Raw genomic sequence first — 13466 nt, forward strand, 5'->3', positions numbered from 1 at the left:
GGGGGTTTGTTTTCTGGAGGCTCCTTCCAGAGGTTTTTCTCCCAAATTTTCCCTAAACTAGGACAAATATTTTGCTGCCCATCTCGTGCCTGGAGAGAATGGAAAAACCCCTGTTCTAATCATATTTTGGTTCCAATTACTTTGTGTTGGTATAGAACAGTTACTGGCTATGTTGATTGAATTCATAGTGTCTCTTGGGGTGAAGGACTGCATGTGTTTCTGGTCCTTAGGGTTTTTTGAGATCTTAATCCCTCTATGGTCCCTAGATTTATTTTCTTATTCAGGAATAGCTCTGGTATTGTCCCTAATAGGTAGTTTTTGCAGTAGAAGGGCACTGACCAGAATATCCATTGGGCTGGGCTTGGGTGTAATGGCTTGCAGGGGGTTTATAAAGGTGCTGAAGTCTGTTCCAGGAATGCATGGCTCATGGTCATGCTTGTGCAGCCAGTTTGTTAGAGGGGAAGCAGGGCATGAGGGGAAGCAGGGCATGAGGCCTTTGCTTTCCTTCTTGTCCTTGGAATCTCTTACCTCCCTATTAGAGAATGTTCTGTTTCCCCTGATGGTTAAAGCCACCATCTTTCTGGTGTTTAATCTGGTAAGCTTTCTCTATACAGTCTGCAGTCTCCCTAGAATGAGGGCTGAGATTTCTAGAGGGGCTGATAAGACCCCTAACCCAGGAGTAGACCTAGGTGTGAGAAATCCTGAGTGGTGTGGGAAATAGGAGGATATGGGCCAAATCTTAAAGGAATGTTCTGACTCTATAGCCTGGGACTTTCCATGTGAACAAATTCAGAATCCAGCTGAGGTGCTGAAGTACCTGAAAGAGAAGTGCCATGATAACTCTAAGGAGAAAAAGATCATTGCAGTGAGCTGCACCCTGGCACATGCTCATTGCACCCTGCTAGATACTGTAGGGCAGCAGACAGAGGAAGGGGGGCAGGGAGAGAAATCGAAATCAGCAGCTATCCCAGTCACTCAGGCTGCAGCCAACACCCCAGGCTCTAAGCTAGCAGCTAAACCAGACAGTGAGCCTAAGCTAGCAGCTAAACCAGACTGTAAGCCTCAACCAATGGCTGTTGCTGCTAGCACGAGAAGTGGAAAGTGCACAGAAAAGACCAATCGACCAGTGGATGACGATGATGATGATAATTGAGGAGAAGGACCCTCAATGCCTGCTGACGTGAAATCAGGAGTCAAAGCAATTAGTACAAGGTCAGAGGCCAATACCGAGTCCTTTTCCTTAAGGCACCTTCGTGGACTAAGAAAGGATTACAATCGACGACCTGATGAGTCTGTAATTAGTTGGTTGGTCCGTCTTTGGGATGCTGCAGGCGAGGCTACAATTCTGGATGGTACTGAGGCAAGACATTTGGGATCCCTGTCACATGATCCTGTCATTGATCAAGGAATGATGAGGGGGGCTAAACCTCAGAGCCTCTGGGCACGGGTTCTGGGAAGTGTAGTACAAAGATACCTGTGTGCAGATGATCTTTATATGCAGCACACTCAAAGGGATCCAACGCCTGAGAGAAATGGCAGTGGCAGAGATTATCTTCTCAAGTGAAATAACAACTAGGAATCCAGACTTGGTACCATGTACATCAGTGATGTGGCAAAAACTTGTACGGCTTGGGCCATATGAATATGCTTCTGCTTTAGCAATAATGAAGCGGGATGAGAGGGATGAGACCATGCTCGATATGGCGAAGAAGCTCCAAACATATGCAGATGCAGTACATGGCCCAACCCATGCCAGAATTGCAGCAGTGGAAACACGTCTGCAGAAAATAGAAGACAAGATAAAGGAGAATAATGAGAGACTCAGGAAGGAGATTAAAGAAGACCTTCTCCAAATCTCAGCAGTACAGATCGGAGGTTCTGGTATCCAATGTAGACATTCCCCAGATAGGGAGAGAAGGTACATGACACTGTTGAGGCAGGACGGTATGAAAGAACTCCGATTCAGAAGGCTGAGATTAGAACTCTGATTTATTTCAAATACATCTCTCTTTTATAGAGAGTATCATGCAGACAAGTTCTATTGGTCCTAAAGTAAAAACATCTCGCACCAGTGGTGTGCCGTGAATGATGCACAGTGGCAGAACTTATCTATAAAAAATGTGAACAACATGAGAGTATATTGATGATATCATTGTGTGGGGGAACCTCTAAGACATATGCCCAAGGAAAGAAGGATAGACAGGCTTAGAGGGGCCCTGCTTCTTGCCAGGTAGAGGCAAGGGAAAACCGTGTTTTCTGGACTATGTGGATGCATTGGCCTGGCACATCGGAACCACAAAAATATAAGGCTTTGGTCAATACTGGTGCACATTGCACATTAATTCCATTGAGACACATAGTGGCAGAATCTGTCTCTATTGCTGGTGTGACAGGTGGATCACAGGAATTTCCCTTGGTGGAAGATGATGTAAGTCTGACAGGAAATGAGTGGAAAAAACAGCCTATTGTGACTGGCCCAGAGGTCCCATGCATGTTGGGCCTAGATGACCTCTGAAGGGGGTATTTGAAAGACCCAAAAGGACACTCAGGTGGGCATTTGGGATAGCAGCTGTAGTGAGAGAGGGCATCCGGCAATTGAATGCGTTGCCTTGAGTGTCCCAAGAATCCATCTAGAGTAGGACTTCTGAAGGGAGAAGAGCAACAGGTACCAATTTTCACTTCAATAGTTCAGAACAACTGGAGATGCTGTGGTTCCCATCCATAAGATGATCCAAGAGCTGGAGAGGCAAGGGGTGGTCATCAAAACCCACTCACCCTTCAACAGCCCCATTTAGTCCGTGCATAAATCTGAAGGAGAGTGGAGATTGACAGTGAACTACCGTGCATTGAATGAAGTGACTCCACTGCTGAGCGCTGCTGTGCCGGACATGCTGGAACTCCAGTACGAGCTGGAGTCCAAGGCAGCAAAGTGGTACGCCACTATGGATATTGCCAATGCGTTTTTCTCCATTCCTCTGGCAGCAGAATGCAGGCCTCAGTTTGCCTTTATGTGGAGGGGAGTGCAGTATACCTAGAACCAACTGCCCCAGGGGTGAAAGCAGAGTCCTACCATCTGCCATGGACTGATCCAGACTGCACTAGAAAAGGGTGAAGCTCCAGAACATCTACAGTATATTGATGATATCATTGTGTGGGTGAAGACAGCAGCAGAAGTGTTTGAGAAAGATGAGAAAATCATCCAAATCCTCCTGGAAGCTGGTTTTGCCATCAAGAAGAGTAAAGTGAAGGGACATGCTTGAGAGATCCAGCTCCTGGGAGTGAAGTGGCATGATGGACGGTGTCGGATTCCTACAGATGTCATCAACAAGATCACAGCTATGTCCCCACCAACTAACAAGAAGGAGACACAAGCTTTTTTAGGCGCTATAGGTTTTTGGAGAATGCACATTCCTGAGTACAGTCCAAACATACAGAGCCCTCTTTACCTGGTCACGCGCAAGAAGAACCATTTCCATTGGGGACCTGAGCAGTAGCAAGCTTTCACCCAGATAAAGCAGGAAATTGCTCATACAGTAGCCCTTGGCCCAGTCAGGACGGGACCATATGTGAAGAACGTGCTCTAGTCAGACAGGAACCATGGTCTGTCCTGGAGCCTTTGGCAGAAGGTGCCTGATGAGACTCGAGGCCGACCACTGGGATTTTGGAGTCAAAGCTGCAGAGGGTCTGAAGTTAACTACACCTCAACAGAGAAGGAAATCTTGGCCTCCTACGAGGGAGTCCAAGCCACCTCAGAGGTGATTGGTACAGAAGCACAACTCCTCTTGGCACCCTGACTACCGGCACTAGGGAGGATGTTCAGAGGAGAGGTTTCCTCCACCTGCCATGCCACCAGTGCTACACGGAGCAAGTGGATTGCTCTCATCATGCAGCGTGCCCATATTGGTAAATTGAATCGCCCTGGGATTTTGGAAGTAATTACAAATTGGCCCGAAGGTGAAAGTTTTGGTTTCACAGATGAAGAAGAAGAACCAGTGACACTGGCTGAAGAAGCTGCACCATACAACCAACTGCCAGCAGAGGAAACACATTAGGCTGTATTCACTGACAGTTCCTGTCGCATCGTAGGGATGAATCAGAAGTGGAAAGCAGCTGTATGGAGTCTCACAGGACAGGTTGCACAAGCTAGCGAAGGTGAAGGTGGATCAAGTCAACTTGCTGAAGTCCAAGCCATTCAACTGGCCCTAGACATTGTAGAAAGGGAGAAGTGGCCAAAGCTCTACCTCTACACTGATTCATGGATGGCAGCCAATGCTCTGTGGGGATGTCTGGAGATGTGGAAAGGGGCTAACTGGCAACGTAGAGGAAAACCAATTTGGGGAGCAGAAGAGTGGGAAGATATTGCTACCCAGGTAGAGAATCTACCTTTGAAGGTTCGCTACAATGCTGCCCATGTCCCCAGAAGTAGAGCTAATGAAGAGCAGCAAGACAACCAGCAGGTAGACCAGGCTGCAAAGATAGAGGTGTCAAAGATAGACCTTGATTGGGAACACAAAGGAGAGTTGTTCCTAGCACGACGGGCCCATGATGCCTCAGGCCATCAGGGCAGAGATGCCACATATAAGTGGGCACGAGACCGAGAGGTGGATCTAACCATGGACAGTATTTCTCAGGTGATCCATGACTGTGAGACGTGTGCTGCCATCAAACAGGCCAAGCGGGTGAAGTCCCTCTGGTATGGTGGATGCTGGTCCAAGTACAAGTATGGGGAGGCCTGGCAGATTGACACTGCCCCAGACACGCCACGGCAAGCACTACGTGCTCACAATGGTAGAAGCCACCACAGGATGGTTGGAAAGCTCCACTGTGTCTCATGCTACAGCCCATAACACCATCCTGGGCCTTGAAAAGCAGGTCCTTTGGAGGCATGGTACTCCTGAGAGGATTGAGTCAGACAATGAGACTCATTCAAGAATAGCCTTATCAACACCTGGGCTAGGGAACACAGCACTGAGTGGGTGTACCATATCCCCTACCATGCACCACCTGCAAGCAAAATGGAGAACTACAATGGACTGTGAAAAACCACCTTGAAAGCATTGGCTGGGGGTTCTTTTAAAAACTGGGAGCAGCATCTGGCAAAAGCCACCTGGTTAGTTAACAGTCGAGGTTCCACCAATCAAGCAGGTCCTGCCCAATCTGATTCCCTGAATATAGTAGATGGAGAGAAAGTCCCAGTGGCACATGTCAGAGGTTTGTTAGGGAAGGCAGTGTGAATTAATTCTGCCTCAACTACAGACAAACCCATTTGTGGGATTGTCTTTGCTCAGGGACCAGGTTGTACATGGTGGATAATACACAGAGATGGAACAACACAATGTGTACCTGAGGGAGATCTGATTGTGGGGTGAGAGACTCATGTGCAAATATCACTGTTTGCTGGATGTTACTGCCAGTGTCTGTACATGAAAGCACACAGACATGAGACAGAAGGAAATGTGTGTCTAAGGTTTGAGCAAGTGAGATGGAAGGAAATGTGTCAGAGGGAGTGAAAGATGGAAGTTTTTACTTGATTAAGTTTTTACATGATATTTAGTAGTATGTTGACATTATGGAAATAAGGGGTGGAATGTCCTAGAGTGACATTATGGCACTGCTATCCCCAATTGTGTATTCTGTTTATGCTTGATAATATGTTCTGCGCTTTCAGAACAGACCCTGAAAGTGAAGGTTTGTTTTGTCTTGTTATCAGCTGGCTCACCTCCCCACATGGTCTGTTGTCTAGGAGAGGCTAGTGCTGGCTGGCTTGCTTTGCCTGCTTGCTTTTGCTCCTGCTTCTGCTTTTGCCTTTGCTTATTAGTTAGTTTAACTAAGCAGTCCAATTTTTTTCCCTGGACTGTTTTATTTCCTTTCCCTTTCCTGAATATCATTTCAACCTGCTCCGGACTGGGGCCTGGGAAACACCAAGAAACACCGAGAGCCTGCATTTGGTGATCTGCAGCAGCCATTCCCAGTGTCAGAGACCAAGAACTGGGTGACCACTCCCAGGAGACACTTTCTGAATTTGCCATCTCTTCCGAATAGTCAAAGAGTTTTTGTCATCTGGTGATGTTCTTTTTTTTTTTTTTTAATTTTGATGCTGGGGAGTGCTTTGCTTGTTAAATAAACAGGTTTTTCCCCACTTCTCTCCGAGGAAATTTTTCCTGAACCAGGTGGAGGGGAGGGGCTATAGGGGTTTGCTTTCCAGGGGCTCCATCCGGAGGTTTTCTCCTAAATTTGCCCTAAACCAGAACATTTAGTTAACTCTAACTGCTAAAAGCCTTGAAAACAGAACTAGACAAAAGACAATTTACTGGAAATCCAAAATGTAGATCCCATTCAGGATCATGACATTTGTAGCAACTGTGTACACTCAAAAAGCATTTTGCCATTTAAAAAACAGTAATTTTTCTTCAGATCTCAGGTCAAACAATAGCAAACACAAGCAGATATACTGCTTCCCTAGAAAATTTAAAACCTCAGAAAAAAAAAAATTCATTCCACTTTGTTTTTTAGAAAGAAAACAACCCCAACTAGTTCCCAGTCAGCATTTTGGTTGGACTCAAACAAGTCCCAGTGAGGCCTGTTACATGAAATTTCTTAGGAAGAAACATCACTACAGGGATGCCCTTGTACAACTGCAACAACTTGGAGGCCTTTAAAATGAAGATTTAAATTGTGGAACAGAGCAAACCAAATGCACTGCACAATGGTACCTACACTGCGAAGCTGTCTGATTTGTTCCCTTTCTTCCCTTAAATGTTCCATCTTCCTCCTCATAGTAAACCCAGGATCCACTGCACCATAGTCCTGGCGTGAGGCACGGCTGAAAGCTGTCAAACATGAGGGAAGTCAGTCAGAATTCTAATTGAAAACATTCAAAAACTAAAGATCTAAAACTGAGGATAAAAACAGGAAAAAATCTGCAGAACTTTGAAGAACAAGTATGTTTAAGCATCCTGCTAGACAAGATGCTGCCTATAAAACATCTTCAAATAAAATGCAGAGATCATCTTACTCAAGTGTAAATGGATAATTAGAAAGCATGGAGACTGAACTGGCTTAAATAATGAACTATCAATATGAGACATACAACCCCATCTGAGCTTCTTCAAGAATATCAGTCTAGCTTTAAAAGTATCTGCATTGTGTTTTACTTTTAATTAAGTATAAAGCCTTTAAGCCATTAAACCTTAAGAGCAATTGTGTACTGTTTCCCTGTCCTTTGAAAATGACTAAGTATGCACAAAATAAATAAGTGGGAAAAAAACTCCCTAAAAAAACCCAAACAAATCACTCTACAACTTAAGGAGCTTCCAATTATTTGTTTGTCAAAGCAGCTGTCTGTGCCTTCCCTGGTACTCTCCAGCAATAAGTAAATTGAGTGCTGTACTGTGACATCTGCTATGCTTACTGCCTCTTGCAGCCTGGCAAATAAACACACTGTGTTAGAGAACAGCAGCTTACCTGATCTTGGTTTGAGACCAAACGGACCATGAGTGTTACTATCTGTCCTTTCATAATCCTGTTAAAAGAGATGAGGTCAGTTTTCTTCCACTCATTAAAAGAAGTAACTTTTGTTCCCATCAAGACACTGTTTAAGTTATTCTTGCCTAAGGAGAGTCCTTCTGCTTAACTGTAAAAGTCTTTTGAAAAGGACAATATAAAATAAATGGAATTAATGTAGCCTTACTATATATAGATAAAACTATCATAATGAGAAAGAAAAGCAGCACCAGATTACCTAAAATATATTACAGAATATTTCAAACTACTGCAAAACATTCTGAGAACAGAGTTTAAGTCAGCTGTAAGCCAATGCAAATGCAATTATTCTCCCAATGTTTAGCATCAAAATATTTCTTAAGAAATATCTACTTCCACCTATGAAGACCAGGTTTTTCTCATTTCACCATCCGAAAAGAGAAATGAACTCAGTATCTTGCTATGTACAAGAAATATCCTTGTTTCATTCCAGTGTATTCTGGGCGATGTTTTAATTCTTCTGTCTCAGACTGCTTACTGACATGAGGTAGAAATGTTAATAATATTTGCTTTATTTTGAGCTAAGCAGTGAGACTTCAGGCACAGCCACCCCTGAATGAAGCTGGAAGGCTGCACCACAAAGGTGACACCCAGGATTGAGAAGGATGAAACTCCTTGAGAAGTGTCAGCACTTTTGGGTTCCTGGTGATGTATAAAGTACTAAACCATAAACTTCAAATCCTCTCAATGACTATGTGCCCTGAAAAGCAGTCTTCCTTAGGAAGGCCTATCAAATATGGCAAATTTGATTTTTGTTTCATTAGTATTTTCATCAGGAAAGATAATGGAGACGAAGCAGTGCACCTTTCCTCACACCAGTCAAAAAGAACTCTAGGGGAGACCTGAGATGTAAAGGTAAAACAAGTTGTAGTATCTGTCTCTAGTTTCTATCTCTTTTTGAATTTTTATTACGATTAAAGACTTCTAATTGTAATTTTAAAGGAAACTAACAGCTTACTATCTGCATGAAAACCTGGTGACAACAATGAACACAAAGAAATGTTTGTTGAATGAAAAACAAACCCACAAATTTGTACCTCAGACGACACAGGAGACTGTGGGGACACATTAATATTATCACTGTCTTGCTAAAAAGAAATCAAAGAGATGAAATTATAAAAATGAAAAATGATGCTTTAACAAGAAATATGAAATTATGAAATCCATGAGACATGTAACATTTGTCAAGTATGCTACAAACTGGCAACAACTAAATTTAAAATATATAAGGCAAGGAACCACTGTTAGCTATTTATATCAAATATTAGTTTTACATCACCTCTGCTTAATAGGTGGACTAATTTTGCTATTACCAAAAAAAGCAAACATCTTACTGTTCCCCAGCAGGAAACCATGATCTTTTTTTTTTTCAAATAAAGGAGTATAATAGTTATTTCTGCTATGGCTTTGGAATGCAAAGTTAATTTGTTCAAAAAAGACAAGAGAATAAACTTATTTCTTAATATTTCACACAACTACTACATCTCACCTCATCATTTTCATTTCCACTTGAACTCTTTCTGGAAGACTTGTACTGCAAAACACACAAAATTATTACTTTAAAATGAAAGCATGGTTTTCATTTGAACTAAAAGGCTTACTTTCACTCAGATGTTACTTATTACTAATGAAGCTGCTGAGAAAAAAAGCCATATTACAGAAACAACGGAACAAAAAGAAACAAACCAGAAAAGAACATGACATTTCTAGGCTAGACAAGATCTTGGTTAGTTGAAGAGTGCATTTTAAAACGAAACAATTTTATAATGTAAACTCTGCATGTGATAGCTGATCTAAGTGAAAAGATCTTAACAACTGCTAACATGAAGCATTATTTCTTAGAAAAAATTATGCAACCTGTGAAAGCTGCTTTTGTAATATGTTTTATGTGACTAAGATTGCTTACACTTAAGGATATTGCCTTGACATTGCAAAAAATTAAATTAAAAAATATTAAGGTTGCCTTTAAAACTTCAAAGTCTGATCACATCCTTTTATGTATTTAAGACAGTGCTTTACCCACAGGTCTTTCTGTTTTGTTGTGTGTTGGTTTCATCACTGCCCCACTTCCCTGATTATGCAGAATGTGGGAATCCATGGCTTCCCTCTGGCTGCCCTGGAAGGTCTGGGACCCTGGCAGGGGTCAGGAACCCCCCTGGACAGAGCCCCCAAAGACACTGTCTGTGATCTCTGTCCATGGAAAAGAGTTTTCAATCTTACAGGATGAATTACAAGCTCTGAGTGTTTGATATAAGTAATAATTAAGTGTGGCACCGGTGCAAAAGTAAAATTTTAGGACTCTAGGGGTTTAAAGGGGACAAGATAGAGGAAATTGGGTGTGTCTTGTCCTTTTTATCCTTCTTCATGCCCTCCATGTTTCATTGTAGTGTTGGCATTTTTCTATTGGTTTAGGCTAGGGACACACTGTTCAATGTAGATTATAGATATTGGCACATTATTGTAAATATAGCACACGTAGTTTCTGGTATATAATGTTTGTAACATCCCACTGAGGGGCAGAGCCCCACACGCTGCCCTGCAGAACAGACCCGCTGCAGGTCAGACAGAACATGTTATAGACAAGCAAGAATAAACAACCTTGAAAACCAGCACAGACAAATTATGATTTCTTCTTTGGCAATGGAGCAGAAAGACAGAGACTTTTTACAATTTCAGAATCATCAATACCTCAGATTCCAACAGCAGAAAGTGGAGGAAATTAAGGAGAAATTGAAGGAGAAAATCTACAAAAGTGGTATTTTAAAAATAAATGTATTTCATTGTCTACAGATCAAGTGTACTAAAAAATAGAGAAGCCCCATGCAGATCAAATTTAAAATATCATCACTACAAAAGTCTAAGTTTGTGGGGTGTATGTGGCCAGGCTACTACTCTTCATGATGTAACACAAATGCCAGCTAAGCAAGAGACAACTGTATTGTCACTGGTTTCTCACAACAGCACTGGTGCTTATTTTTTTTTCCCAGTTTGCCAAGGCAAACAGACTCTGTTTCAGTGGCTTATTGTCTTGATTTTGCAAATGAAATTATGAAACAGTTTCGTTTATTACTGGTACAGGCTGTTTAATTCACTTAGGAGACCCATCTAGAGCTGTATGTAATGTGATTTCAGGCATCTGCTTCCATCACAGAGTTCACAACTGATCGGTAAGTTATGATGAACCACTTGTGTACTGATAGCACAGCTCTTTAACCAGTCAAACTGAATTCTGTTTTACTGATAAGTTTCTCTCTCTCTCTCTCTTCTTCAATGCCACAGCAAAAAATTAATTTCAGGATGAAAACCCTGAAAAGAGGATACAATTTGATAATCCCTTCAGGGAAAAAAAAAAGCTTCTGTAATCACAACAAGATATCTGAGATGTATAGCATACTCCGTTCTCTGAGAATTTAATTTCTTTGACGCTCCCTGGCATTTCACAGAGATGTTTGATGGTGAAGACCCAAGAAACTTATTTCTTAAGTGACAAATTTAATTCTAATTCAACCTAGCACTGCTCAGAGCCCTCCTATTTTTCTACTTAGCCCAAAACAAATGTTACCCTGCTGCTAGAGCTTCCCCTCTGTTCTGCAGAAAGCAGACACTGGCACCTGCTGACCGAGGGTGCACACTACAGCAGGAAGGGAACACTGAAAATACTCCTTCTGAAATGAAAACTACTGCCATGAGATCAAAAAGGCATAAATCACTCATAGAACCATGCTGCAAAAAAAAAGGCAATTTATCTTTTCTTTGCACTAAAAATAAGTACATAACTAAATAAATAAAAACTCCTCCAAATAGGTGGTGAAGAACCAATGACAAGATTAGTTTTTGGTTTTGCCAGAAAACAACAATTAATTACTTTCTTTTATATGAAGGATAAACAAAATCTTTTATCCATTTTTTCTCTTGATTTTCCTGCACTCTCAAATTATCCTAAATACATACATATAAATATTAATCAAAAGAGTAAAATAAAAAATTATATATTACATGCAAATTTAAAAGCATTACAACCTTTGAGTATCTACCTTTATTTAGTTTTATAGTTTCTTCTACTCTTATTAAAAGAAGTGCCACCCACCCTCACTCCCCCCCATTACCTTGAAATACTCTTTTCTAATTTGTTTACTTCTCCTTCTTTCTTCATTCTGCCAGATTACTGGCTGTGTTTCTGGCCAGTGCTGCTCATCCACTGAATCCTTCTGGTTTTCCAGTGGCTATAATAGTCAGAAATATTTTAATGTAAAATGTAAACATCCTTTTTGCATATAAGCACAATTATGAACTACAATGGTTAATTGTTTGCCTGCTCCAATCTAGCTGTATGACCTGAAGCTTGCCATGGGTTGGCACTGGTGCAATGCCAGTGCACCCATGAACATATATTCTTCTCAAATGAGTGCTGTGAAATGTGACCAGAAACAGAGCAGAGCAGGCTCGAGCTTAGAAATAAAGAAAAAAAACTTTATTAACCTACACTATGGTAAAAGGAACACACAGGAAAATGTGGTAGTGGGATTTTGAAGTTTATTTGCTTAAGAAATTGTTTAAAATATTGCAATGGTTTGTCCGTATTTACCCCTATTCAGTTTTCCTAATAGTCTCTCCCCAAAGTTGTTTTCCACCTTGTCATGGTTTGACACACCTGTTTTCCTGCTTTTCCCCATGTCAGTCATGGTATATACTTCCCTTATTTCCAGATCTTTCCCTGTCCATTTTCCAAATCCTGCCCCTGCAGCTTGTCTGTCATTATTTGCTACACCCATTTATCTAGAAGCTTCATTGTCAGTTATGATATTTCTTTTCACTCATTGGTATATTAAGTATGCACTCTCCCCTTCCCCTTCCCTATCTGTTTTTATGTTTACATATATGCACTCCATACTCCTACTATCTAGCCCTCGATTTGTTGTTAGTCTGTCTCCCCCCCTGGGGACAGGCCCCATTTAAAAGTCGCCATTTTTCTCCACTTCACGTCCTTTTGCCTCTGCCTTTACTTCAAGTTGTTACGCTGTGTCACCTGTGCTGCTCCCAGCGCAGGGAGAAATAAAGACTGCTCGGAGACGCAAGCAAGGGTCCTTCCCTTTTTCCTTTGCCTCGATCCTTCTACATGGGTCCACTCTTATCAGCCGCTTCTGTCGGTAAGGGACCACAGCCAGTGGCCGAACCACCGCCCTGTGCCTGCTGGTGGATGAGGCGGGGAGCGGCCGCTTGTGGCTCGCGCCTAGGGGAGAGCGAGTCGGAGCTAGCTGGTAGCCTGTGCCACCCCCTTCTTCTGTAACCAAGGCACGGCATCAGGAAAACAGAATGAAAACTCTTCAGAACATTCCTCCTCCCCCCCACCCAATTTCCACCAAAACACAGTGAGACAAAACCTTGGACCCTAGATCAAGTTACCACCACTCAATCAATTCTCAGTTCATAAATGGAAAGAGGAGTCTCTCTTGTACCATAGTCCTCCACAGGAAACACAGTTGAAACCTTAAGTTTCCATGTCACACATGGCAACACCCGGAGAAAATTTGCTGTCGTGACATCCTCTTTCAATATACAGTGCTCTCACCACCATGCATGGACCAAGACTGCTCACAGGGTTCCTTTAAGGATGCTTCATCAAGTACCAAAGAACAACAGTTTCTTATTTTGGGGCAACAGTCTCCCCCATTTTCTCCTTCCCTGGGGCCAAGGGTCTCGAGAACAGAGATATTCTTCTTCCCTGAAGACAGAGGGCACCACCACACACTCTGTACACTCCACTCCTGCAAATGGCATCACTGCAGCAGGTCACTCTCTCTCCTGCCCTGGCAGTCACTGCAGCAGGTCACCTCCACTCCTGCACTGGCAATCACTGCAGCAGGTCACTCTCTTGGTTCAAACCATTGCATCCCCCTAAATGTAGTCTCTGTTTTGGGGAGAAC

At 42.4% G+C, this 13466-nt stretch overlaps 1 protein-coding gene across 9 annotated transcripts in view; it reads right to left on the reverse strand.

Moving 5' to 3' along the window:
• Positions 1-13466, reverse strand: part of LRCH2 (leucine rich repeats and calponin homology domain containing 2) — a 49937-nt gene that overhangs the window by 6008 nt on the left and 30463 nt on the right. For 5 of the 9 annotated variants that reach the window (XM_021547484.4, XM_021547482.4, XM_021547481.4 and 2 more), the window contains 5 exons: positions 11649-11765; positions 9032-9076; positions 8580-8630; positions 7465-7522; positions 6718-6830 (listed from right to left, as the gene is read on the reverse strand). In XM_021547484.4, coding sequence (XP_021403159.2) covers positions 6718-6830; positions 7465-7522; positions 8580-8630; positions 9032-9076; positions 11649-11765 — 384 coding nt within the window. Of the gene's footprint in view, positions 1-1474; positions 1779-6717; positions 6831-7464; positions 7523-8579; positions 8631-9031; positions 9077-11648; positions 11766-13466 lie in introns of all 9 variants that reach the window. The other 4 variants (XR_014952418.1, XR_014952417.1, XM_021547483.4 and 1 more) reach the window with 2 other exon arrangements.

Source organism: Lonchura striata, chromosome 4A (assembly GCF_050655825.1).
Source record: "Lonchura striata isolate lonStrDom1 chromosome 4A, ASM5065582v1, whole genome shotgun sequence".
Lineage (NCBI taxonomy): Eukaryota > Metazoa > Chordata > Aves > Passeriformes > Estrildidae > Lonchura > Lonchura striata.